This window comes from Molothrus ater, chromosome 4 (genome assembly GCF_012460135.2).
Source record: "Molothrus ater isolate BHLD 08-10-18 breed brown headed cowbird chromosome 4, BPBGC_Mater_1.1, whole genome shotgun sequence".
In the NCBI taxonomy this organism is placed as follows: Eukaryota; Metazoa; Chordata; class Aves; order Passeriformes; family Icteridae; genus Molothrus; species Molothrus ater.
The window spans coordinates 25,771,703-25,796,320 of NC_050481.2; the positions used below are offsets into that span (position 1 = coordinate 25,771,703).

The window sequence follows — 24,618 nt, forward strand, 5'->3', positions numbered from 1 at the left end:
ACTACAGGGATTGTGTTAGGGAAGACCATGTATTTGGTACTTCTTGACAAAAATTACTTGCTAATCTGTAGTGGCAATTATGTAATAGAAAGTAGTTTGATCTACATAGCATGGCTCTGAAGACATTCAGGTTTAAGTCAAAGACAGACTTTGGCTTGAACTCTTTCTCTAAAAATTAATGAAAAAATTAAATTTTCCTTATCTCAAGAAAATTACTTGGAATTCCAGTGCAATCTTGTAATGAATTTCAATAAATATTGTCATATATAGGGTTTTTCTCAGTGCATCCTGAAGCAACATCATGTACTATTTCAGCTCATCTTTGTCATCGAGCCTGTATTTTTTGTGGACATTCTAATCTTTTATATTTTTTAAAAAGTGCTTTCTCTCTCTTTCTAACACTAGAAAGAAGTAGTTGAGGAAAGAAGGAAATTGCCACATTTGGCTGTTAAAGAGTCAGTATTTTTATAATGAAGGAATAGTATTCTGTTTCACAGTATTTTTTTCTTCTGGAAGGCAGTGTGTCTCAAGACAGTTTTGCTTTCTTCCTGTATTCTACAAAGCAAATCCCAGAAGACATTTTGAGATGTCAGACCAAATAGCCCTGGTAAAAATGGAGTCATGGGAGAAATACCTATTATTTTCCATTCCTGTAGAGAAGCAGATGCTTCTCTGCAGTCTGCTGGGAATTTCTGAATCTTCTTTCAGAGACTCTTCGAGATGCTACATACAGTCCTTTAATTCAAATACAGGAGCTGTGTAGCATGGATAAAGAGCAGGCAAAACTCCAATAGTACTTTTAAAACACCTGTCATTGTAAAGAAGCACAAATAATATTTTTTTTCCTATGATAAAGAAACATTGCCTAAAAACAGTGCTTATATTGACAATACAAGCACTAATACAGGTGCAAGAATGGTCCCTGTAAGCCAGTTTAACTCACTAATCTTCCTTCCACAAATACTTGCATAATCATTTTTCTGCATTCATTCATCATCAGAATAATTGCATCTTTTGGGCTAAGCTTGCAGAGGACCTAAGAGTTAAACTTATCTGCTGTCCCACAAAGCCCTGAGAGGAACTTTGTATGCTTACCACAACCTTGCTGTTGTGTGTTTTATCTGGTAATATCTCTAGCTTGTTTTCGAGAAGTTAAGTTATTCTTAGCCAGAGTTTACCTCACTCTTTGTTTCTGTACCTGCAGCAGACTGTGTGTGTAAATATTACTAGGTAAATATCTTGTAGTACTCAGTGCTAGAAAAAATCTGGGATAACTAATAACTTGGAAATGCGCTAATTTTTGGGGCGTGTAGAACCATATTTAGAAATTTGCTAAATAATTATGAGAAAATTAGTAAGTGTTACATGTGTGCTGCATGTGTGGAATCAAGAGGCACAGAGGAAACATAATAATAAAAGCTCTACCATTTTAATCCACTGGATAGTGTTGCTTTCTTCTTCCTTGCTACCAGGGAAGGACTGTTCAGAGATAAAATCTGAAAGATAGTGTAGGTTGTCCCAGCAGTCGCGAACTTCCCTAGGATGTCAGCACATAAATAAGGCAGTGGTCATGCAGACAGCCAGGAGAGTGATGACCTGTTTTACACTCTCAGCATGTCACCCACTCATGATGTGACAGGAAACCACAGCGAGGGCTGGCGGGAAAGTGAGGTAGGGCATTTTGTTCCCACAGGGCTTCCCAGACCCAGTAACTTATTATTGGATCTGACAAGTAGGTTGGTGCATGGGCTTCTTACAAAGCCAATACTGTACCAAAAATAATGAGCTTGAAAATGTGTGCATCCAGATGATGGCCCTGTTCTTGTTAAGTATATCTGGAATTTTTGGCATAGTCCAGGATCTAGGGTGGGAGAAGACAGATACTTAGGGAATTCACTAGATGATATGGCAGCAGTTTTTCATAGTGGTTATTGTTTTCTTGATAGCTCATGGAACTAGCTCTATATATGTCTACCTACATGTAGTACATATCATTATTTATTAGTCATAGTGCAGAAGGTATGAATATGCACTCCTGGATGAAGTAGTCACCAGAACCCCTGCAGACCTGATTTAGACTAAACTTTTACACTGGTTGTTAGCTCACAAGCCAAAGTAGTGCTTAGGAAGGGGGCTAAATGCATCAAGGATAAAATAGATCAACATAAACCCAGCAAATGTTATGTGCTCTTCTCAGCAGCAGTGATCCAAATCTGGCAGTGTGAGCAGTCAGCCCTAAGGGGCTGTATGTTTAGGGGGGGCAGACTGGAGAGGGGTGCCTGTGAAGCTCCAGGGGGAAAGTCTGAATGCATTTAAGAGAAAGTTTCTCTTCAGCAGACACAAAGTAGTGTCCCATTTGCATAGGGCAAATACCTGAGAGCTCATGATTTCAGCTTAAAACATTAATTTAAGGACAGAAAAAACTGCCATTCTTTGCCTGCTCTTATTCCATTGCCAGTGAAAGTTAACCTGACTGCTCATTGTCAGAAGACACAGCAAATAAACATCACATTTAAAATGAATCCAACTTTCTTTAGTCCTCTTCTCTATCTTCTGATCACCTAAACAGGCAGTTGATACAAGACCAATTACTCAGTTATAGCAGTATACATCTACTTTAAATCCTTTATATAATTTGCATTCATATAACTGCAACCAACTTCTGACTCTTAAAAAAATAAGTAACTTGTGAATTCCTACTCATTCCATGTTCCCCAAGGGAAAAGAAGAGAAAGTGGGGTAAGGTACAGGACTCCTCAGAGAAGGTGTATGTGGAAATCTTTAGTATCCCTGCAGATGGTGTGAGCTAAAGTTTCTCATTAACAATAATTTCTATAATATTAATTTAAATACAGAGTAGTTATGAGATTTAATGTTGCAACCACATAAATAAATGGGCAAAGTAAGTAGCTGTTTTCTATTATTTAAAGAAATAACAGAAATAAAATAATAAAGCAAGATGCATTATTTCATATGTTTGATTATATTGGACCACTGTGATTTGCCAGACTAACAATTCCTTCATTGCATGTTGAACCTGTCTTTTGTTAAACATCAGCTATTGCCTCCTACTTCCCACCATGCTGTTTTTATTAATCCTGTCTTAGATCTGCTTCTTTTGTTGTTTCTTTTCTGTGCCTTCATTCTCAAAATGTATTGCATTTAGCTGCTGACACAGTTACTCATCTTCTAAAGTCCACAGTATTCCCCAAGTCTGTTTTTTTTCCCCCTCATCTTCAGTGTTACTCTGATTTAACTGTTCCATTTTGTTTTGACTTTTGATTATCCCAGGGTCCGATTGGTATGGATGGAAAGCTGGTAGGTGATTTGTTCAAAACCAGTGTAATTTAGGTCTCTCACATATTCCCCTCTTTGCTTTTTATAATTTCTTATGCTGAAATGTATATTAGTCAAATACTGGCTTCCTTCAGCATAAATTAGCATAGCAGTAGCAATCCAGTAGCATGGATTTTTAACTGGCTGCTGAAAAGCCACTTCAGTCTTTTATGCCTATGCAAGGAAATGGAGGTCAGCCCTGCTTCTCCTCTTCACTTACCCTTTTCTGTCTGAATTAGATTGGAAGGCAGATGTTTCTCCTTGGGTGCTCTGTCCAAGGGTAGTTTGGTGGTACCTTTCAAACAGCAGGATATCACTTCTGACTACATTTCTGTGACTCCTCCTTCTTTCACAAATTCTTATGTTTTAATTTCTGTGCCTGGATTATGTTGGTTGATTCAATCCGGACAGCTTCATGTACCATAATAAATGCATTTGTATGATATTCCAGATATTCATTAGGGGTGTGCTGCTTGAATTAAGTTAGAAATAACATTTAATTTTATACCGTGCATTTATTAATGCATTCGTACTTGTATGTATATTTGTATAGCTCTGTGTTTAGATGTACAAGCCTGAAGTTTATGTTCCCAGCTCTTTAAAGATTAGCACCATGGCAAAGGTGTGAAAATCCAATTTTGGCACTTTCTCTTGCTGTTCTTTCACTCCCTCTTTTTTCTCCCTTCCCAGGGCACCCCTTTTCACTGATACCCTGGATACCTATTTTCTATCCTTTTACTTACTACAAGCTCCATTTCCTTTGCAAGCTCAAATTGTTAACTTGCAGTGTCAGCTTTCATTTTCTCCTTTCTTTACTCTTTGAGGTTTCTTTCTACTTTTAAGTAACTTGTCTGTAAAAGTAACTTGTTTGCAAATGCAGTCAATAAGCTTTTTCTTTATCTCTTTTAGGGGATTGATAATTTGCCTGTTGACTTAAGTTACACCATGGATTTTTTTTCTTTTTGCTTTAATATAATTTATATATCAGCAGCTAATATTGGTTTCAATTTCTAGGAAGGGATTAACTGACAACAGTAGAAGACCTTCCATCATGACAATTAGAATAGGTTACCAAATCCCTTTGTTTGCCTCCAAATAGTGTATTAAGCCAGTAAATAGGAATATAGAAGGGAAAATGGTTCTGGAGATTTTACTGAAACCATGAGATATTATGCAGCTATACCCACTGCAGTAATTCAGATTTAAAATAAATAAATAAATAAAAAGCAGCATTCAGTTGGGATAATCAAGTATATGAGCAAGAGTCTGGGGTTCAAAGCAGCAGCCACCAAAATGCACCCAACCAGTCAGTGGTGGTGGGACTGATCCCTAAATGCCTGCAAAGACTGCAATTAGTTGGTAGCTAGAATCAATGAATCAATTTTAGAGTATGTAACAGATTTGAATAAAGAGATATTCATTAGACAAAAATCAGAGTAATGCTGACTTTTCAATCTTGAACAGTGTTTTCTCCCCATTGTTTATCTACAATTTAGAGAAAGACTTACAGCTAAAACATTTTAATCCACAAGGGATGTGAACTGGGGGTGATTTATGCAGCAGTGAACCAGACTGATATCATTCAACAGTCCTGAGGCCATTTTGGGAACACAAGCAGATAAATTGAGATTGAGCTTGCTCCAATGAGTTATGGTATCAGATTGAATTCATGTTAGAGGGTTTTTTAACGAACACCAAAGTAACTCAAGGAGCTTTATGCCTGACCCTTTCACAACATACAAAAAGGAGAGATGGCAAAATTAACAGCCCCTTTTTTGTGTCCTGCACTTTGAATTGCTGTTGTGTGACAATAACCCTTTACAATTAAAAATGTCAGTGTTGTGATGTTTATCTACCCATACCTTTGTAAGAAGAGCTGATGAGTTCCATAATTCAGTGCTTGTTGCACCCTCTGGGTAGCGTCATTTACTGGATCACTTTTGAGAAGGGAAAATTCTACTGTAATTGCAGTGGATAGTAGGGCAGGAGTAGATAAGACTACTCAAAAATATTGAAGGGTTAGGAACCATTGTAAAAACCAGAAAATAATTACCTTCACTAGTGCAAATTTCCTTCCATGCTGAAGGAGCTAATAGCCAGGGGGTTAAAATCATCCTGCTTTTAAGTACTTTTGTATTCAGCATCTGCATTTATAGCTAAATGCAGGATAATTGTAATATTGGCAGCATATATAAACTAAGAGTAATGCAGTGATTTTAGTCCCCAATATCTCATAGAGTTTTCTGTCTGCTTGAAAAAATGTTGTCCTATAAAAATTCATTTTCCAGCTTTTTCTGTATTGGAGACTTGAAATAAGAGAATTATAAATGCTCAGTACCAGGAAGGCAAAGTAGTGATTCTGTTGAGAGTAGAAAACACTTTTGTGGGAGCATGACTGCAACCCTCACCTCATATTCAATTCAGGATATGTTTGTGTTATGTGTGTATGTGTCTTGTATCATACATATAACATGTACCGTGTGGACCCTTAGCAGCCTCTATGTCTTAGAGGAAGGAAAGAAAGTCAATTTTCATATCTCATTGTTGAAATAAATATGCATATATTTGGTTTATTTGCTTTCTACGGCTTTAAATCAACTCTTTGTTGAAACATTTTGGTAATTTCAGACCTTCATTTAAGTTTGGGGTTTTTTAATATATATATATATATGTTGGGACAGCCTTTAATGATTTGGTCAAAATATATTGCAACTTTAGATACTGTTGTAAGCAAATGTGTTCTGAATTCTATGTATAAAGTTTGCAGGCACAGACTTCAGTTTAGGTAATTTAAACGATTTTATTGTACTGGCTGCACAGTACTGCATACATAAGCAATTCCTGATGATTTTAAGATCAGGTATAACATAGAATAGCTTAAAACCTGCTGTGAGGGGAAGATTGAGGTAATATATGAGTGCTGAGGAGTCTCAATCATATTCATTAACCCAGCATGATGTGTAATTTCATCGAGCTCACCAACTCAGAAAGTTTTAGCTAATACTTGAACTGCCAACCTCAGCCAGTAAGTTTGGGTTTTTTATATTCTCTATGGTGCAGTTTTGTTCTAAGGAATGAATAGAAAACTGCAGCATCCCCAATAAGGAATACTTTATGCTGCATTCAGTGTAAAGATTAGATAGCCACAATAATTCTGTATTTTACCATTATTTCTCTGTAATGTGACTCCATATATTTAAAAAAAGTATTTTAAAACCTTGGTGTGAATTTAAATACCATTTTATTGTGTGGCACAAGAAGTTTCATTAGTTACTATAAAAAGCATTTCTTCATTTGCTTTTTGTGTTGATAATGGTTCCCATTTGAAATGCTTCTCCCTCCCACCCCATCTAAAATTGCCCAGAATCACAGGATGGTTGAAGCTGAATTGGAAGGAATCTCTGGAGGTCATCTGGTGTAACCTCTCTGCTCAAGCAGAACTGTCTCGAGCAGTTTGCCCAGGATCATGTCTAGATGGATTTGAGTGTCTTCAAGAATGGAAACCACAATCTCCCATGGTCCCATGCTTGGTTAACAGTAAAAAAGTATTTCCTGAGGTTCAGACAGAAAAGTTTCAGCTCTCTGTAAAAGTACCTTCCAGCTGAAGTGGTTTTATATGATTTAAAAGAAGTCTCCACGCTCAGTTTCTGTCAACAAAAGGAAACATAGTCTCAGTTTAACTGAAGTATTATTTTAGTTGTCATAAAACACCAGAGGCTAAGGTAGCCCTAGGCATTTAAAGGAATTCTCTAAGGAGAAATATGTAATTATTTTTCTCTGTCTTACATTGTCTGGGTCATGTTGTTTATAGTCCCAGCTACTGTATTGTTTGCTAAAATAATTCTGCTTCATGCAAGTAATTTCTGTTAAAGGCACTAAAATAATTCATGACTTTCATTGGCTTTTCATATTTAGGGAAATTAGGGATAGGAATTCTGGTTTGTATGGGCTTGCAGCAAGAAGAAATACTCAGTGGGCAAAGGGTGCCTCTCCACTTGTCCAGGAGTGATCTAAAGGGGATGTTGATAAATAAGAGAGAGGAAATGTATCAGCTGTCTTCTTGGATTGACTGACAAAAGCTCATCTCAGAACTTCCACAGTTGCTGGTTTAAATACTGATTTATACTCGCTTAAAATGATGGTGCCTGTAGCAATGGCAAAAAGATTGCTGTTTGTCCAGCAGTGTGTTCCTCCAGTTTTGAGACTTTGTTCATTCAACAAGCAGTAATAGTAAATAATTAGCATCTCCTTGAAGTATGGAGGGGAGTCATAATAAAGAAATGAAAGAGCAAAAAACCCATATTACCTGCTCTGAATCAACTCAGCACCTCTGGCTTCTTTCTCACTTAAGAACTGCTAATTAAGTCCTCCTATCATTTCCAAATTGTTAATGATATCTAAAATAAGAAGTTTCTCAAATGCAGTTTTGATATGTTATTGTAATTTATTTCTAGAATCAGTTAGTTGCAAGAAAGTTCATCAGTTTGAATTAAAACACTCAAATTCCATATCAGCTTAAGAGTCCAAAATCTGACTTCAATGCAGCCACTGTATATTTCGTTAGCTCCTTATTAGAGAGAACTGTAACTGTTTTCTACTATTTAAAGAGTTCATCCTTGTCATAACTTTCCATAATCTTTTGTTTTTCTTGTTTTTTTTCAGGGTCAGCCTGGTCCTCAAGTAAGTGCTATCTTATTTTCTTACATAAGTAACAGTTAAATACAAGGCCCACTGAGCTCAGGTTGTCTACGAAGTATTTTACTTTATTTTTTGATCCTACTGTAGTAAGATAGAAACTGATAACCATTGCATAATTCTGTAAGAAAAATATTTCCCAAGAGAGAAATATGCCCCCCACATATGGTTAAGTTCCCTCAGCTGTCTGACCAGATGGTGGGGTTAACAACATAATACTGAATAGAGCAAATCTCCTAACTATGGCTTGAAACTTTGCCACCAAACTTTAAAGCAAGATAAAATAACTTAGCAAATGTGTAGCAAATGTAATACTTCAACTGCTTATTAATCACATGCTAATAATGTTGCTATAATCCAGGCAGCCCTCAGTTATTTTAAATATTGCACTGCTAGCTGTTTTGATTAATTAGATACACTGCTTTGAATTAGTTCTGCTTTATTTAAGAATAGTAGAACTTTGTCTTGTGAGCTGTAATTGAAGACGTGGCAATCTAGGGACCTAACTTCAGTTCTAAGGAAGAAATAGACCAGCAGAAAGGAAACATTACATATCTTAAAGAAGAAATGTGAATTATTTGAGTGCTATAAAAATATGGAAGAGCAAGGAAATATGAGAAACAAATAAATTACCAAGCCAGTACCAATGCCATACTTAGGGAAATCAGTTGAGAAACTCAGGCTTTTTGTATGCTCCATATGCTTTGTGGGAAGTAAGCTTTGGTCTGTGGAACTGTCTTAGCACAATTTAGTTGCCCAAACCAGGATTTCTATGAGGGTCTTTTATATTTCAGCATCATAATTGAAAGTTAGAGTTTACCACCATATTGACTGGCAATTTTTTAAAGATTTTCCTTATGAGACGCAAGCATTAATTTTAGATTTTTTGGTTTCTAAACATCATTTTCTTTTGAAAGACATATTGATTTACAAACCCTTAAACCACTTGGCCTGAATGCACAGTATCCTTGCAGTGCCAGGCTCCATTTAACAGAACTGTGTAAGAAATCCATATGATACTGCAGATGACCACTGCCCGTGGCACTTATGTTTCACAATAGGCTCTTGATGTATGGACTATACAGAGAGGTATCTTCAGGCTCTGTGCTGATGAAGAGAGAGACTGTAATTCTGTGTGGCACTGTAGCTCTGAACAAGCTCTGTTGAGGACCTGAGGCTGATTCTTGAGCCTGTGGGCTGCCCTCCAGTTGATGTTAACTTGTGCTGCCACCCGTGTCCTTTCCTTCTGGGTTTGGACTCTCACCTCCCACATTTCAGTTGCTTAGATAGTGTCTCTTGCCTAATGCTTGTAAACAGCTGCTCAGTCTTTGGAGCTCACATCTCTACATGAAATGCCCTGGGATAGCTGTAGGCAAGGAACCACATGGAGATGGCAGCGTTCAGCACTGTTTCAAGGGCAGAAAGGCAGAGAAATCTCATCAGGGTGTAAGAGAAGTGAGGTGCAAACCAAAGCCCTCTAAAAAGAAAAAACCCTCTAAAAATGTTCCCCATATTTTGAGAGAGAATTCTTACATATGAAGTTCAGTAATTCCTTCCAGTGGAAATGCTCACCTCTGGGTCATCACCATTGTTCTCAGTAATACGTATCATTATTCTTAATAATGCCTTTTCCTCCTTTTCAGCTGAAGATGCTCTTACTGTGTCAGGAGGATATGTGTGTACTCAGCCATTTCAACTGGCTGATTGAGTCCAGGAATAATTCTTTTGGGAGCACTGGTGGGAAAGACATAAGGGCATGAAACAGAGTCGTGTTCAGCTTTACATTAAGATGCCTAAACTCAGAAGCTTGTGTTGTGTAGGTGTAGACCTAGGAGGTGTCTGAGCCCTCCTGGCAGTCAGTGAAGGTTAAATCAATGCTCAGTGCACCTAGAAACCTGTTCAGCTCATGGCAGACTCCTTGGGCTCAGTTACATTGTCTGCATTCAGGCATTTGCTGCTGTGTGAATTGATCCAGTGTCTCTGGCCTCAGCCACTGGCTGTTTTATGTACGGCCTGGAGTCTGTGCTGGGCTGTGGTTGTAGCTGTCAGTCACAGGCAGCTGTCTTGGATACCTAGGCAATCTCTCACATGACACTAGCTGTGCACATTTGTACCTCCTAATTCCAGATTCTGACTGTAGGCAGCTACTGAACCAGATAACCCTTCTGCTGAATTGCTTTCTAGCCAGTGTTGACATCTGCGAGTCTTGGGCAATTACTGACAGGCTGTAGATTTAGAAGTTTATCCCCTTAAATTGAAACTCAGATCCAGATAACTTGGTGAAACAGCATTTTAAAAATATTAAAAGCAGAGTTTTTTAAATATTGGAAGCTGTGGTTGAAAATCTCGAGACTTTTAAAAATCAAAAGTATCCACAGAAAACAGAATTCGTTCCCATACAGATAAAATAAATCAAAACCCCTTGGCATGTCATTAAGTAATGCAGAAATTCCAGCCTATTATGATTGTCTGCAATTTCCCTGGTCTTAACTGTGTTCCTGAGAAACTCAAAATTTAAAGTATTGATCAGCTTGGTTACTAAGTAAAGTCTTCATGGCTTCAAAGAACAAAATTGTTATGCTGATTGGAGAAGCACTTAGGAAGTTTCTGGTATCCTAGCCATGCAAGTCTATGCTAAGGTCAGGGATAAATTCTAATAATTTCTATACTCACTGTTTTATTAACCCCTATTCTTTTTTACTATGGTTTTATAAAGTACACACTATATTCACCTAACACACACCTTATTATTATCCTATCATTTAAATTTTTTCACTGCTTATTTTCCTCAAGATAAAGATAATTTTTCGGAATATAATTTTGCTTCATATTTTCCCATTTTAAGTAACAACAAGCTTTATTACAAGTTACAGGCAGCTTTTTTTTTTTTCCTTCCCGAAAAAGCTTATGGTTTTGTTGCATCTCTGAAAAGTAAAGACCATGATAACAAACTAAAGAATTCCTAGCCCAATCTTTAAAAAAATAAAGTCTCTTCTTACGATTTTAGTTTTCTGTGAAAAAGAAAGCTACTTTAAATACCATGTAAGCTGTGTTTTTCTTTAGAAGAGCAAGTAATAAAATCTTTAATATTTTTGCTGAAATTAAATTCTGACTCTTGAGTGACCCAAAAAAACTCTGCCTTTTCTTATCTGGAATATAAATATGTATTTAGATTAGCTTGAACCATAAAGGGTTCTTCTCGCAGTAAATCTATACAACCAAATTCTGCCCGTACTTTCTCTTTTTTAAATAATAGAAGTATTCCTGCTTGTCAGAGAACACAGTTTAGCTTCTAGTCTAATGTTAATTCTGTAAGACATGTGCTATCTGGGTAAAGAGAGAAGGCTGGCTATTTTAAACTTTCTTTTGTTGTTTAGAGGTAAGATTCACGTAAATACTAGAAGCCATGCTTTAAATATCGTGGTGAAGGAAGACAAAACAATCCTTTAAAAAAATTTTGCTGAACTGAAACTATTAAAGACTGTAAGTGTGGGGTAGGGTGGTGTTCTGCTTGACTTGGTCTCAGCCAGCCAACTGTTTCCTTCTTTGGGGCAGTATCCTCTCCCTGGCCCATCTCTAGCCCAACATACTTTGTCTCTCATGTCAGCACACATGAGCACTCTCTGTGTGGGACTTTGACATACAGCAGCCTCACAGATGCTTCTCCTTTCTCTTTGGCAGCTGTCCAAGTCTGCATTAAAAATGGACAAAGTGTTAATGATTGATATTTGTTTTCATGAGATTCTTGTTTTCCTTTGTGTGGCACGTCCATGGACGTGATGTAGTAACAGCCTGAAATTTCCCAGTGCCTGGTACATGATAAAGGTTTCCATAGCAATTCCAGTGACAAATGTATGTGTGTCTTGTTTTTCACCATCAAACATCAGGGTATGTGACTGCAGTATTTTTAATTTCTGATGACAGAGATTCTGATTCATGGTTAAACTGGCTGTTACTGGCTTGTGCTGTCAACAGTGTTGGTGGGAACCATTTTAACTTTTAGTTTTCTGGGTCTTGTCAAAGGGCAGAGAATCACAGCAGGCCACAGACCCTAGTTTTGAGTGGATTTGGAAGGCGGCAGTCTAGGGAAGATATTTATCTCTTCCTAGAGAGCACTGTGATGGTAAGAACACTCCTAGATCTTAGGAAAGAGTATCTGACAGTAGGAAGGATGGGAAAGGGGGTGTATAAACAAAATGTGTTTTAATTCCTGTTGAGCTGCCCTTTCAGTTTTGGTAGTTTGGATAGCCATCTTCATTCCACAACCTGTCCAATATTGCTCTCAGTGCATTCCATTCACTAGTGGGGCAGTTGATAACATCAAGTGATTGTGTGTGTTTTTATGGCTTTTTAAGCTATGGGCAGGGTACATAATGGCCTATTGACCATTGCTGTAGAGTGGCCTCTGCCCTGTCAGATGGTTAGAGTTGGACATGTTTATTTTGTTCTGATACCATAAATTGAGGTGTAAACTCCACATACCTTTTTTTCTGGCAGTTTCCTCTCATGAATGTCTCAAGACTCTTTACTTGCATGGAGAGTAGGGGAAGGAGGCAAGAAATACACTTATGAAAGATAAAATCAGCCAAAGACTGAAAAATAGTTCACTTTCAGGTACACAGTGCAGAGAAGTTACTGCTCCTGGGAGAATCCCAGTGCTTGTACCCAGGCCATCAGCTGTTCTCACTGTGGAGAATGATCTTGTGGGGTATTTCTCCTAGAAACTCATACCCTGTGCTCCTTTTTAAACCTCTGATCCAGCTGAAGAATTTTATGATTCAGTTTGATTATACAAATGCTGATCTGCTTTTGAGTTACAAGTTGCAGGTCAGATTTTGCTGTCAAACTTAAAGAATTAGTTTATTAATATTAGGTAGCAGACTTGTAAAAGTCTTTTTCTTACTTTTTTTGTACAAATAATAAAGATAAATCTTTGGTACCTTTCCTGCTAATAACAATTTACTGTAAATTATGAGATCAAAAATCTGAGGGCATCACATAAATAAACTGTTTCATATGTGTTTAAGTAGGCAGAGCTTGAGTTTAGTTGGCATTCTCCTTTCTTAAATGGTAATAGCATTCGTGAGCACCATTGTAATTGTGAGACCTTTTTAGTAAACAGCCCATATTGATTTGTGAACAAGAAGAAACAAATGCCATTTTCATGGCTTTTCGTTTTATGTTAGTTGCTAAAAGCAACCACATCAGAGAATGTTAAGAGGAGAAATCATGCTCAAAACTTCATTTACTGTATACATAAGTGTTTATGACACAAAAGAAACCAGAAATGTGTCTTCTCAGAAGGAGATTGTGCTTTTAATTGTTTTTAAGTGTGATGCTTTCTCAGCTTCATATGTCATAAAATAGAAGTTAATTTTGTTAAAAGGCATTTACAACAACAATGAGCACTTTCAAATATAAAACACTTCAGTTTGCCTTGGTAGACTAGGGGCACATGTGTAAACCAGAAGAGCAGTGAATATTAAATGGTTTTCTTGGCTATGCAGACAGTATTAGTGCAAGTAAGAGGATTCTTTGGTTAGTAAAGAAGAGAGCACAGAATTGGAGATTTAGGGGAAAATTGTTCTGAACTATCTGTTGTACCAACACTAAAGAAGCACTACACATAATTTAAAAAGGCAGAGGAGAGTAAAACTTCCAATCATCAACAAAAAACTTCTTTTAAAATTTGATACTATGCTCTGCTTTCAACATATATTTTATTTGTCTTTTCCCACCCTTTTGTCAGGAATTGCAAAGGAGCCTCTAATGGCAGATTGATGACTTCCCTACAGTCCCCTGCTAAGTGAACTAAGTTGGAGATAATTCGACTTTTTAGAGCTCTGCTCATCAGGCTCTGTCAGACACCAGGAGGAGGCCAGACTCCTACCCCAGCCGTGCTACTGTGCTCTTTTACTTGCTCTGGCAGGCAAGCTTTTGAGTTACAATTTCACTAACTATCTGGTGCTGAAATGGCAAGATGTTCAGATGTTCCACAGCATTTTCTGAAACAGATAATTTATTTCTTATTTTCTTGGTTGATTCAGAAAGTATCAGACTTGAATTTTGTTAATTTTACAATTACAATTCAGTCTATGTTTTGATTTTCTACAAACAGAAAAAATAAGGATATTAATTCTACAAAATTCTGTGAAAAGGGCTCCTCATGCAACATAATTATCAGCTCTGGATGAGCTTGTAAAATAAATTCTGCTCCTTTGAAGGTGGCTTCTTTTTCTGAATCTGCAGATCTCCTTTGGGAGTAGCTGTATGCAAAAGATAAAGAAAGCTTGGAAGATGGGCTTAGAAAACAGTTTGATGCAAAACTTTTAGAAGTTGATCTCCTCATTTCATAGTTCACATAGCAACAATTTATGATACTATTAGTCTGAAAAAACAAGCCCTAAAATTAGATGATACATAAAACTAATATTTAAAACTCTAAAAGAAAATATGCATGAGAGCTTTCTATTTGTAGGATGTTACCAACTTTTCTTCATCATAGTGTCATTAATTTTTTAAAAGAATTGGGTTTGTTTTCATAAAATAATCATGAAGATCTGATTCACTGGTTACATATGCCAGTATAAATGTGATGGGGAATCACACATTAGCATTCCATCTATTCATCTAGAAGTTCCAGCTGTCACCAGGGCATAGTAGATCTTCTAACAGAAAGTGAGAAACTGTGAAGCAAAAATTACTTGCAAGCCTTAATTTGGTAAACCTTTGCTTAGCTTAACAGAGTACATATGAGTACAAAAAAGCAATTACAAACTTAGTATTGTGGTTCCATTATGACATTACAAAGGGTTGTCAAAATATAATTAAGGACTCTGAAATATTTCTTGTATTCCTAAATAATTTCTTTATCAAATGACATTCATATTTTCTTCCTTATTCTACATATGGCAGAAATACACTCATGTGTTCTGTGTTCTATTAGGGATCATGTCAAAGCAACATATTGAACTGTGTTCAGGAATATTATATAGTATTTTACTATCCTGCTGCACATGTTTTTAATTTGATATTAAACTCATGCTGGCTTATTATTTTTAGTGATCTTCATGCTGTATTTTAGCTTTGAAATCCAGTTCAATTTGTTGCAGATCCCAGTAGTTTCACTATCTTTAATAAAAAAAAATAGGAGGTATAAAAACGTGTATTTCATCAAGTTTATTGTGACTTGAAGATAATGCTGTGATGTCTAAGAAATTAGTCTTCTGCAAGGTTTTCAAAATATCAGAGTTCCTTTGAAAGCCATTATGATTTCAGAGGCTGTTGAGGCTTTGTGCTAGATGCTTGAAAGTCCTGTAAACTTCAGCAGACCTGGGAGATTTGGATCTCAGGCTGGTAGAGGAAAGCTTCAAAATTTATATTTCCCTTTTTAAAGTGACACTCCTGTGAACTGAAATTTTACTTGAAGCAAATTGATGGGTTAGTAGAAATGCTTTAGGTTTTTTTATATTGAATTGATGCTGGCAATAAGAGCTGTGCTGATATGTTACTCTTTCCTATAAGTATGGGTCAAGTTTCAAGAAGGAAGAAAAAGGCAGAAAATGCAGAAGTTACTTTCATTGGAGTATTTTGTGTATTGCCAGTAGTGTTACTATTGAGCACGGCATGGAAGTGTCCATTCTGTTTGTGGGCTTAGATCCAGATTGCCAATTTCAAAAATGCTTTGTCTGTCCCTACAACACTGTAGGATTTCCTAATATAGTTTTTTACTGAGATCCATGAGTAATATTCAAGAGCTGTGAGCTGCTGAGAAATATGTAAGAGAATCACGTATTTTCAGTATTACAATCCAGCTATATTGCCCAATATGTCTGCCAGTGATCATTTGCCAAAAAGAATGAATATCCATTTAAGTATAAATATACATATGTGTTTAATTTCCCCTGAAGATGTTCTGAATTTTGTAGTCCATACTCTTAGTCTTCAGGAGAAAACAGTTTTGTTTTTAATAAACTTTATGTTGTCTTAAATTCCTTCCTGTATAAAGATGTTTCCAGCCTTATAGGTTACAAAAATATATTCAGTCATCTCACTTTTACATATGTCTGCATATAAAAGTATGTGTATGTTTGGAGTTGATTAAAAATTCATCTGCATTTATCTGGTGTTCCATCTCGAACTTCACAAATCTGAACAGTTCTCAAAATAGCTCTATGAAATACATCATTGTAGTTTTCCCCTTTGCAGATAAGGGAATCGGTGACAATAAATGAAAGATTTGGTTATTGTGTTTATCTTTAGTTCTGGTGTTTATCTTATTGTAACATAAATATTATTTTATATGCTTTTTTTGTGCTTTTCTTTCTGTACACTATTTGACATTAAATAAGTTAATTTGACTAAGGGATGACACATCCCCATCAAGATTAGAGTTATGACCTAGAGTGTCAAGCTTTGCCTCTTTCAGCAATGCCTTGTACCTGGAATAGTTCAGAAACATTTTTGGTAACCTAATACTTGGAGGTCGCTTCAGGTGGGTTTGTGCAATGTAGTTTTTATCATTACATTTGTCAGACAGTTCTTGTGAAATGGAGCCCATGCACCATTCTTGTGAAATGGAGCCCATGCACAGGAACAATGTAAGGGACTACAGAACTTGCAAGGGATCATAGGAAAGAAAGAAGAATAAGATTCTCAGAGGAATGTGTAGTATTTTTCTAAAATAGATTCTTCCCAGGCATTAGCATACCCTGAAGTTTAAAAAGTTACCTGGTTTCTGAAATAATCCCATTGCTCTTAATCTGTGGATGCCTCAGAAGCCTTTCTACCCCTGGTGCTCTTTTTTACATGGCTGTGGCTTTATACTACTATTTTACTGCCATTTTCTTTTAACCATTCATGATTTAAGTAATCTAACACACATCTTTCACAGTAGCATTTTACAGTAGCATTTGCAGACAACACCAAAGGAATATCTAAATCTTTCTTTGACATTCTACAACCCTGAATGAGAAAATAGCTCCTGTACTGAATAACAACATTTGGAAAGGAAAAAACAGTGTATAGACAGTATGCCTTGCCTTTGAAATACTGAGTGAAACTCAAAGCATTGCTACTGAAACTGGTGTGGAGTCATCATAGTAAATAGACAAATGGAATTGGCCTTCCCTATTTCAAAGTCTGTGTTAGAATCCTCTGGCTGAAAATAGGTTTAGTGTTAAAAATACAGCAAATACATGTTATCTGTAAAACCTTGTTCAGATGTGAGCTGTTCACATGTGAGCTGTTAACATAAGTTCAACCTTTATTACTTTATAAATTTGCCTTGATATGATAGCAGGTACAGGCCAAAATTCTTCAAAAACCCACCTGGTTTTAAACCAGCCCTTATTTCAGATAGGTGAACAGAGAGGGGTTTTTTTTGAATTTCAATCATCTGTTTCTGTGTAGTTACTACTTTTTTGTAGAGCTGGACCGTGTGCAGCATCTGTTAATGAAGTACATAAATCTCCTAGACTCAGCTGCTGGTCAAAGAAGGATCTGCCTGGTAGATTCTTGGATGCTATTTCATCACAGAGTAGTAATGCAGACAGCGAAGTTGAAATATCCAAAAGGCTGGGGAGCTTGGAAGATGTATTTTGATGACCATGGGTACTTCTCCTGTAGGTAGTGAGTGGCAGTGGTGAATCTCCATTGCTCTGGAACTCCCCCCTTCCCTTGCTTTCATCCTTTGTCTGTTTCCTTCAAAATAGCTGAAGTTCAGCCTGCCATTCTCATAAAAAACCAGGGAAACACCAGAGGTGATTGAATTACAAAAGCCACCATCCAAGTTTTAGGGTAAAAATAGCTGGAACACTGGAATATGAACTACTGTTTCTGGAAATAAAAGAAGTTGTTAACTCCCAGTGAGGAGCTTTTTCTTACTAAACTTTTAGGAATAAATGAGAGAACTGGCCTGTCAATAAAAATCTACTAAAGGAAGTGTAAAAAGTACTTATTTAATGGTCAAGTTGGAGTGGCTCCTGCTCATTGCAGTGGGGATGGACTAAATGACCTTTAAACCCTTCCAACCCAAACTGTTTGCTGATTCTAAGACAGCATAGGATGCTTCTTCAAGTCTTAGGTGGACATTCTAATGAGACAGAGATCTGCTGGAGGATGGGTGGAAGAGTAGGAAGCCTCAACCAATCTGTATCAAAAATGTCTCATTTTTGAAATGTTTTATAAACAAAATATTGAACCCTGAAGCTGATACTATGTTGTAATTAAAAATATTGTTAAAAATCATAGATTGAACTCCAAAAAATCCTGAGACTGCAGTGGAAATAGCAAATATAATAGTAGTTAAAATAAAGGCTTCCTGTTCAGTCTGCTTTCTGAATTTTGGTTCTGTAGGGCCCAAATCAGTTGTATTTTATTATGTCTTCCTGCAGTTCTGAGTTCCATCCAAAAATTTTTGTGTTTCTGTGATTTTGAAGTAACAAAGATTGTGTTTGTATTTTCCTCACAATCTTCCTTCTTTCCTGTTATTGAAATCAGAAGGTCTGGTTGTTTTTTTAATAACATGATAGATACAGCAATATTAGGTTTTTTAATCTGTACTTTTATGTCCTGTTTTACCTGTTTACAAGAATGGCATTTCCTTTGTGGTGTGGATTTTTTTGGTTAGTTTTTTTGTTGTTGTTGTTTTTGGTTTTTTTTTTTACAGTATTGCATCAATTGTCTAACATTATTAGTGAAGTTCTGTTTATCTGACAAGTAGGAGAACTGGAAGGTGCATTGTGGACAGGGAACAGAGGGCCAATATTCAGGAAATACATGTATTACAGTGCACTGAGCAGTAAGTGAAAGTCAGAAGGCTTTTGACTTTACCAGAAGCCATTTTCTTTTCTTTAGGAATGTGCCAGTTTTTTCTGCCACCATATAACTGGTCTTACTGTCACATACAGCAGCTGCTTGACTCACAAGAAACTTAAAAGATTTGAATCATAATGTTTACTTAAATTAATTTGTGGAAATAGTAAAACTGATCCTTGTTTCTTCATGCTCAGGCAATGGGTACATAGTCAGATACCCTCTGTACCATAGAATCTTTGTAGGGCTGTTGGTGCTGCTTTGTAGGCTTTCAAAGAAAAATGTTGTATTTGTCTGTAGAAGGAAGGGTGAGGAGAAGATGACAGTCTTACTGATTAATCAAAGAAAGAATATCAGAGAAAGGAAGAGGAGATCCACTTTATCAGAGAAAGTAAGAAGAGATCCCCTTTAGTGTCCTTTTGTCTGGGACACTGGGCCTTGTGCTTTTTCCTGGGTACTGCATTAGTGAGTTAGCAGTGACTCTAGTGCAGTTTCTAATGTGAGCTGGTGGTTTTTGTGAGCCGTATTATAAGTTTCAAAAAAAAGCACCCTATCCCAACCTCAGCTAGGGCACTGCATGAGAAATGAATGTCTAAATGGTTTCTTGACACATTTTTGGTAGACTGTATTCTCCTGCCTGTAGTTTATAAACTTGTCTGGTTTATATGTGGCTATAAATCACTGACTTTTGAATACAGTTGTATGAATTTACAACAGGAGTCATTTATAATTTGCTTGTTGTGAATGTTAATGGAGCTGTTTATCTAGATTGCTATATAAATCAGTTTTATGTTTCTCAGCTTAAATCATTTACATAATGTGGTTTAAGGCAGTCACCCTTATTATGCCAAAAATTCAGGTTTCTTTTTCTCTGCCTTAGGATTTTTAACAAAAACTTTGGAATATATGGGAAAAAATGAGATATTATTAAGAGTCTTTTGAGAGGTGGATGGTTGATGTTTTCAGCATAAGTCAGTCATATTACAGAAGGAGAATAAAACATGTAAAAAGGAAGGCACTTCAGCAGTAGAAACTGTTCAGATTCACTGAAAATTCTTCAGAGCACTTGTAAAATTGTTGCAAGGTGAAATGTTGGCATTGTAAACTAGCATATGTAAACACTGGCTGAAAACATGGCCAAGCTCAGCAGATGCCAAAACCACATTGACTCAGTATTTCAGGGTTTGCATAGTGGACATGAGACTGAAATGAGTGTAGGAACTTTGGAATGGTTATGATACACAGCAGTGTTTCATAATGCTCTGTGTAACCTCCTGTGATTCAGCATATCTGATCCTAGTATTTTGCAGCGATTACAGGATAAGCTGGGGATTGTTGTTCCAGTCAGATTCTTGTAATTTATTAAAATCATGAGCCAAGTTTCAAAGAAAGAACGTTCAGCTTTTGTATCTCATTATTTTGTTGTTACACGCTACAGCCACCTTTTACCCTTAAAGTAATCTGCAATATTGAAGTAACTTAGGCAATGTATGGCATGCTGTTTAGTTGTGAAAACGTGGTTAAACTAAGCTGGGAAATTGATTCCCTTTTTGGATTTGTCTCGGTGACATTGGAGTAGCTGGTTCACTTTTGTGTTCCTTTCTGCAAGGCTGCTGTTGCCTTAGGCTGCCAGTCACACTGTGGCTGCTGGTAGGGATGACTACACTGTACACTCCTCAGTCCCAAATGAAAATGAAGGCTGAACCTTGCAAACTACACTCATTCCTCCAGCTGCCAGCTTGCCTTAGCTTGTGGCTGTTGTGGTGGGAATGTAGGAAAGCAGTGACTGTGTCTGAAAGGTTATTATCACCTGTGTCTTCTGTGGGAGCTCTGTCTGATGGGAGCTGTCAAATTTGGGATGTCGTATTCCTTAGGAGCTGTGAGGGTGGATGATCCCAGTGGGAGCTGGACTGTCACAGTCCAGCTGATTCTGTTGGCTGGTTGGTTGGCTGTCACCAGCTTGTGCTGGGGACTGGCTGGTCCTTTTTACAGAGGTATCGTATGGCCTGTCTGACAGTCAGGAAAAATCTGCACTCCTCTCTACTGACTGCAGAGCTTTTTACAGAACCTTCAACATTGCCTTGTACTCTGTACTAAGAATGCCTTACTGTTTTCAGTTCTGCTGTCCCATCAGTGCTTGGAGCCTTTTGGGTGAGTTTGCAGCAGAACTTCCTGTATTGTGGCTAAAGGCAGATCTGTAGCAATAGGTATGTGGAGAGAATGTGCACTGTAATACAATATCTGTAAGAGAATTTTGATAATTATGAATGTTTGTAAAACCAATATAAGTCAACTACTGGCTTTTTAAGAGGTCTCTGGATGTAACTTTTGCAAAACCATATAGGTGGCAATGGCCTCAAGGGTGGAATTCAAAGTTAGCATCTTTCAGGGAATGAATTACAAAATTTCATCTGTGTGGAAAAAATCATGCTGATCACACTCAATTAATTATAAGGAAATGTTGCTTGATGAAGACTGCAAGGATCAGTCTCCTGTTTTCTAGTATTGCATTTTCTTGACTTTCTATTCCTGTTTATTGCATTCTCTTGACTTTCTATTCCTATTTATAATAATGTAAAATTTCATCAGAGTATGGAAATGGAATTTTGATAGCAAAAAAAATAAAGGTGGGGGGTCACCTGTCAGAAATCCTGAATATGGCTGGTTTTTGGATTTGACCCTGATTTCAGCTCTCTTCTTAGCTGGCAGGTGCCTGGAGGCCTTTCAGTCTGCTGTAGGAGAACTTGGTTTAAAAACAGTAGTATTTTTTGCCTAATTATGAATGCAGATTTTTCATGTGTTTGAGATTTACAAGGCCTTGCTTATGTGAAACAGGCTATAAACTCTCCTTGGAAATGTATAGTAGTCTGGAGTAGATAATTACACTTCGAGAAAAGAGCCTCTGTTTCCAGTGAAAACACTGTGAAGTTATTTCAGAAATGCTCTGACCTCAGACGTTTCATATAACTTACACAAAATGCTTTCACATTTGTTCGGCAGCTTGTGGCTTGATCTCTGCCATCTCATAAACCAAAGCACTGAAGTCTCCCTGGGAAAAAAAAGCAGCAAGTCCATGCTGTGGCCTACAAAACTGGTGTTATTTTACTCACTCTGTGCTTTGTGTCTGTACCCTTAAACAGAAGAAACCTTGCCCTCCTTTAAACAAATCTGTCTCCTAATTACACCCCACCCCCACAAACCCGACTTTCCCTCAGATTTTTCTTCCTCCCTGCCTCCACTCAGTGTACCCACACTAATAAACTCTGCAGTAAAAACCTTGGGAGAATTTCTCAACACAAATGGAAAGAAGATGTCAAAGGCTGAGGATAGGAATTTTCTGTTTAAAGTTGCGAAAACAATAGAGGACAATTGAAACAGTGGGGGAAAAGCCAGAGATGGATGAACAAGCCATGAAAGTATTCCATTAATTTTTATTTTGATGAAACCCCGCTGGTTCTCTTCACTTGCATCTAAAAGAACCATTTTTATTTGCATTTATTTGTTTGTTTTTCAAGACTTGCAGAAAGCAAAAGCATTGCAAATACAAGTGAAGAGACTTGTGAGAATGTTCACACCAGAAGTGTTTTTGTGGGCTTTTGAAAAGCTGTTTTTCAGCCCTGGTAAAATAAAATTTTCAGATGTTTATGAAGACTTTTATGAAAAATTTGTGCGCTGGGTGACGTGTTAGAGATGATGGTGTCTGACACTCAGGGAGAGAAAACACCAAGCAATAAAAAACAAAGCAAAATCTGATTATGGTTTCAGAACTGTTTTCAGAAAATCTTGCACAGAAGAAGGAGGAAAAAAAAAGAGATATGATTCAGTCTTATTAAAAAGCATGTTTGGGTATACGTTGTACTTTCAGAGAACTCTCAGTAGAGGAAAATATGCAGGGTAGAGGAAGGGGCCAGTTGTGCACTGGTGATGGCTGAGCATAATTGCCAGCAGTCGTGCCAGGGAGACAGTGCAGTAGCCCTGCAGATCTGGTGGCTGAGCCCCTCATGTCAGCTCTAGCTTGTTTCTGTTCCAGTGAGCCAGCTTGGTTTAGGCAGCTGACATGATCTCTCCTGTTGTAGTTTCTACCAGCAGGCAGAGCTGTGGCAAGCATGCTTCAGAGAAGTTATGAGCCAAAACCCATCAGAAGCAGAGCAGGGCCACTCTTGGGCGTAAGAGCGGCACTGAGCATCTAAATGAAGGCAGCAACAGCTCCCACAGGACAACATCTGTTTACAGTCTCAGTCGTGTCAGGTTACCTATCATTTCATGCCTAAGGCCTGAGAAATAGGATTCTGACTGTAGCAGATAGGGGTCATGCTATTTGCACTTTGCAGGCAGTGAGATATTCAGAGCCAGTAATGCCTTGGTGATTCAAGGAGGCAGAACACGTGAGCAGAGCCCTTCGCCTGTGCTTCGCGTTCGCTGTGGAGAAGACAGCAGCAGCCTGCACTGACTGATTTTAGTTCTTCCCAGTACTGTGTTACTGATGGTATGAGTTCACAAATTCATAAGCTCAGTGGCATGTATGTAAGCTTTAGAGCAGACCTGCTCTCCTGTGATGTCATGTCACAGTACATGTATAGGGAGACTGTAGCTAAAAGTTGACAGTGCTGCATTTAGTTTTCAGTATGTATTTATGTGAAATGGGAAAGGACAGTAGGGCTTAAAGCTTAAAAATAATATATGGAGAGACCTTAAAGGTGCAGCCAGGTTGTATCTATTAATTAAATTATTTTGTTTCATGTGTTTTTAAAGAGGCCAAGTGCTTGCAGGGCAATGCAAAGTGGGCCAGGGTCATAGTTAATTGAGCAGAGAGTTTCCACTCAGCTGGCAGTGAGCAACTGTGCTCCCTGAAGGAGACCTGGGGACATCAGGAGGCAAACTTGTTTCTATGTCCTCTGCAGCAGACAGAAGAGATGGCAGGCCATGCAAGGAATGGCATATGCTTTAATTCCTTTGATTTAGCAGCAGATGCTCTCCTCTGGCATGTATCAGAAGCCCTTAAAACTAAGCAGAAAATTGGCTACAACAGGGATTCTCAAAGACTTGCCTGTGGTTGATCACGTCTTTAATACACAGCAGACTGACCTCCATTCCACTGCACTTATTTGAACCACATGAATTTTTTACTTGTTTTGTTAGTGACAATCTTTTCTTGTTCTGCAAACCTCACAATAAACCCTCACAAACACACACACACTGCCACGCTCTCTTTGTGTTATCACAGTGAACCATGCTGGCTTGAATGGCTCCTTCTCTGTTTACAGCTGCTTTCATATGTATCTCAGATCCTTCTTTGTAATGAAACACCTGCATATCTTTCAGAAAGCTGGAGGTAGAGTCTGCACTGTGTAAGCAGACAGTTTTTTGCAGACTGATAGCATTTTTATTCAGAAGATACTAACCTGAAAAACTAGTGGTTTAGAAACCTGCTGCTACCTTTCTGAAAAGTGCTTAATAAAAATGGAATAGGAAAGGACTTCCTATTTGTGATTCTGTCACCTTACTGTTTGTTGGGTGGTAAGTAACAAAAAGTAATACTCCTGCAAAATCATGTTACACAAAGTGCTCATTTTGCCTAAAAAGTCCGCTTGAGACTAAACATCAGTATTGCCAAAGAAAGGAATGAAAACCCTCCTTTTAGAATTTCAAATCCATTTTTCTTTGGCAATCTGATACAAGGAGGGTGCCAAAATACATGACAGATTTATATGTATTTGAATTTATTAAGTGCTCTTGCGAAGAACTTTTACAGTCTAAGAAAACTTTTTTAAA

The 24,618-nt window shown here is 37.5% G+C and overlaps 1 protein-coding gene across 1 annotated transcript in view; it reads left to right on the forward strand.

Annotated features, from left to right (window-relative positions):
* Positions 1-24,618, forward strand: part of COL25A1 (collagen type XXV alpha 1 chain) — a 298,979-nt gene that overhangs the window by 170,967 nt on the left and 103,394 nt on the right. The window contains exon 5 of the mRNA XM_036381685.2: positions 7,999-8,016. Within this exon, the coding sequence (XP_036237578.1) occupies positions 7,999-8,016 (18 nt within the window). The remainder of the gene's footprint in view (positions 1-7,998; positions 8,017-24,618) is intronic.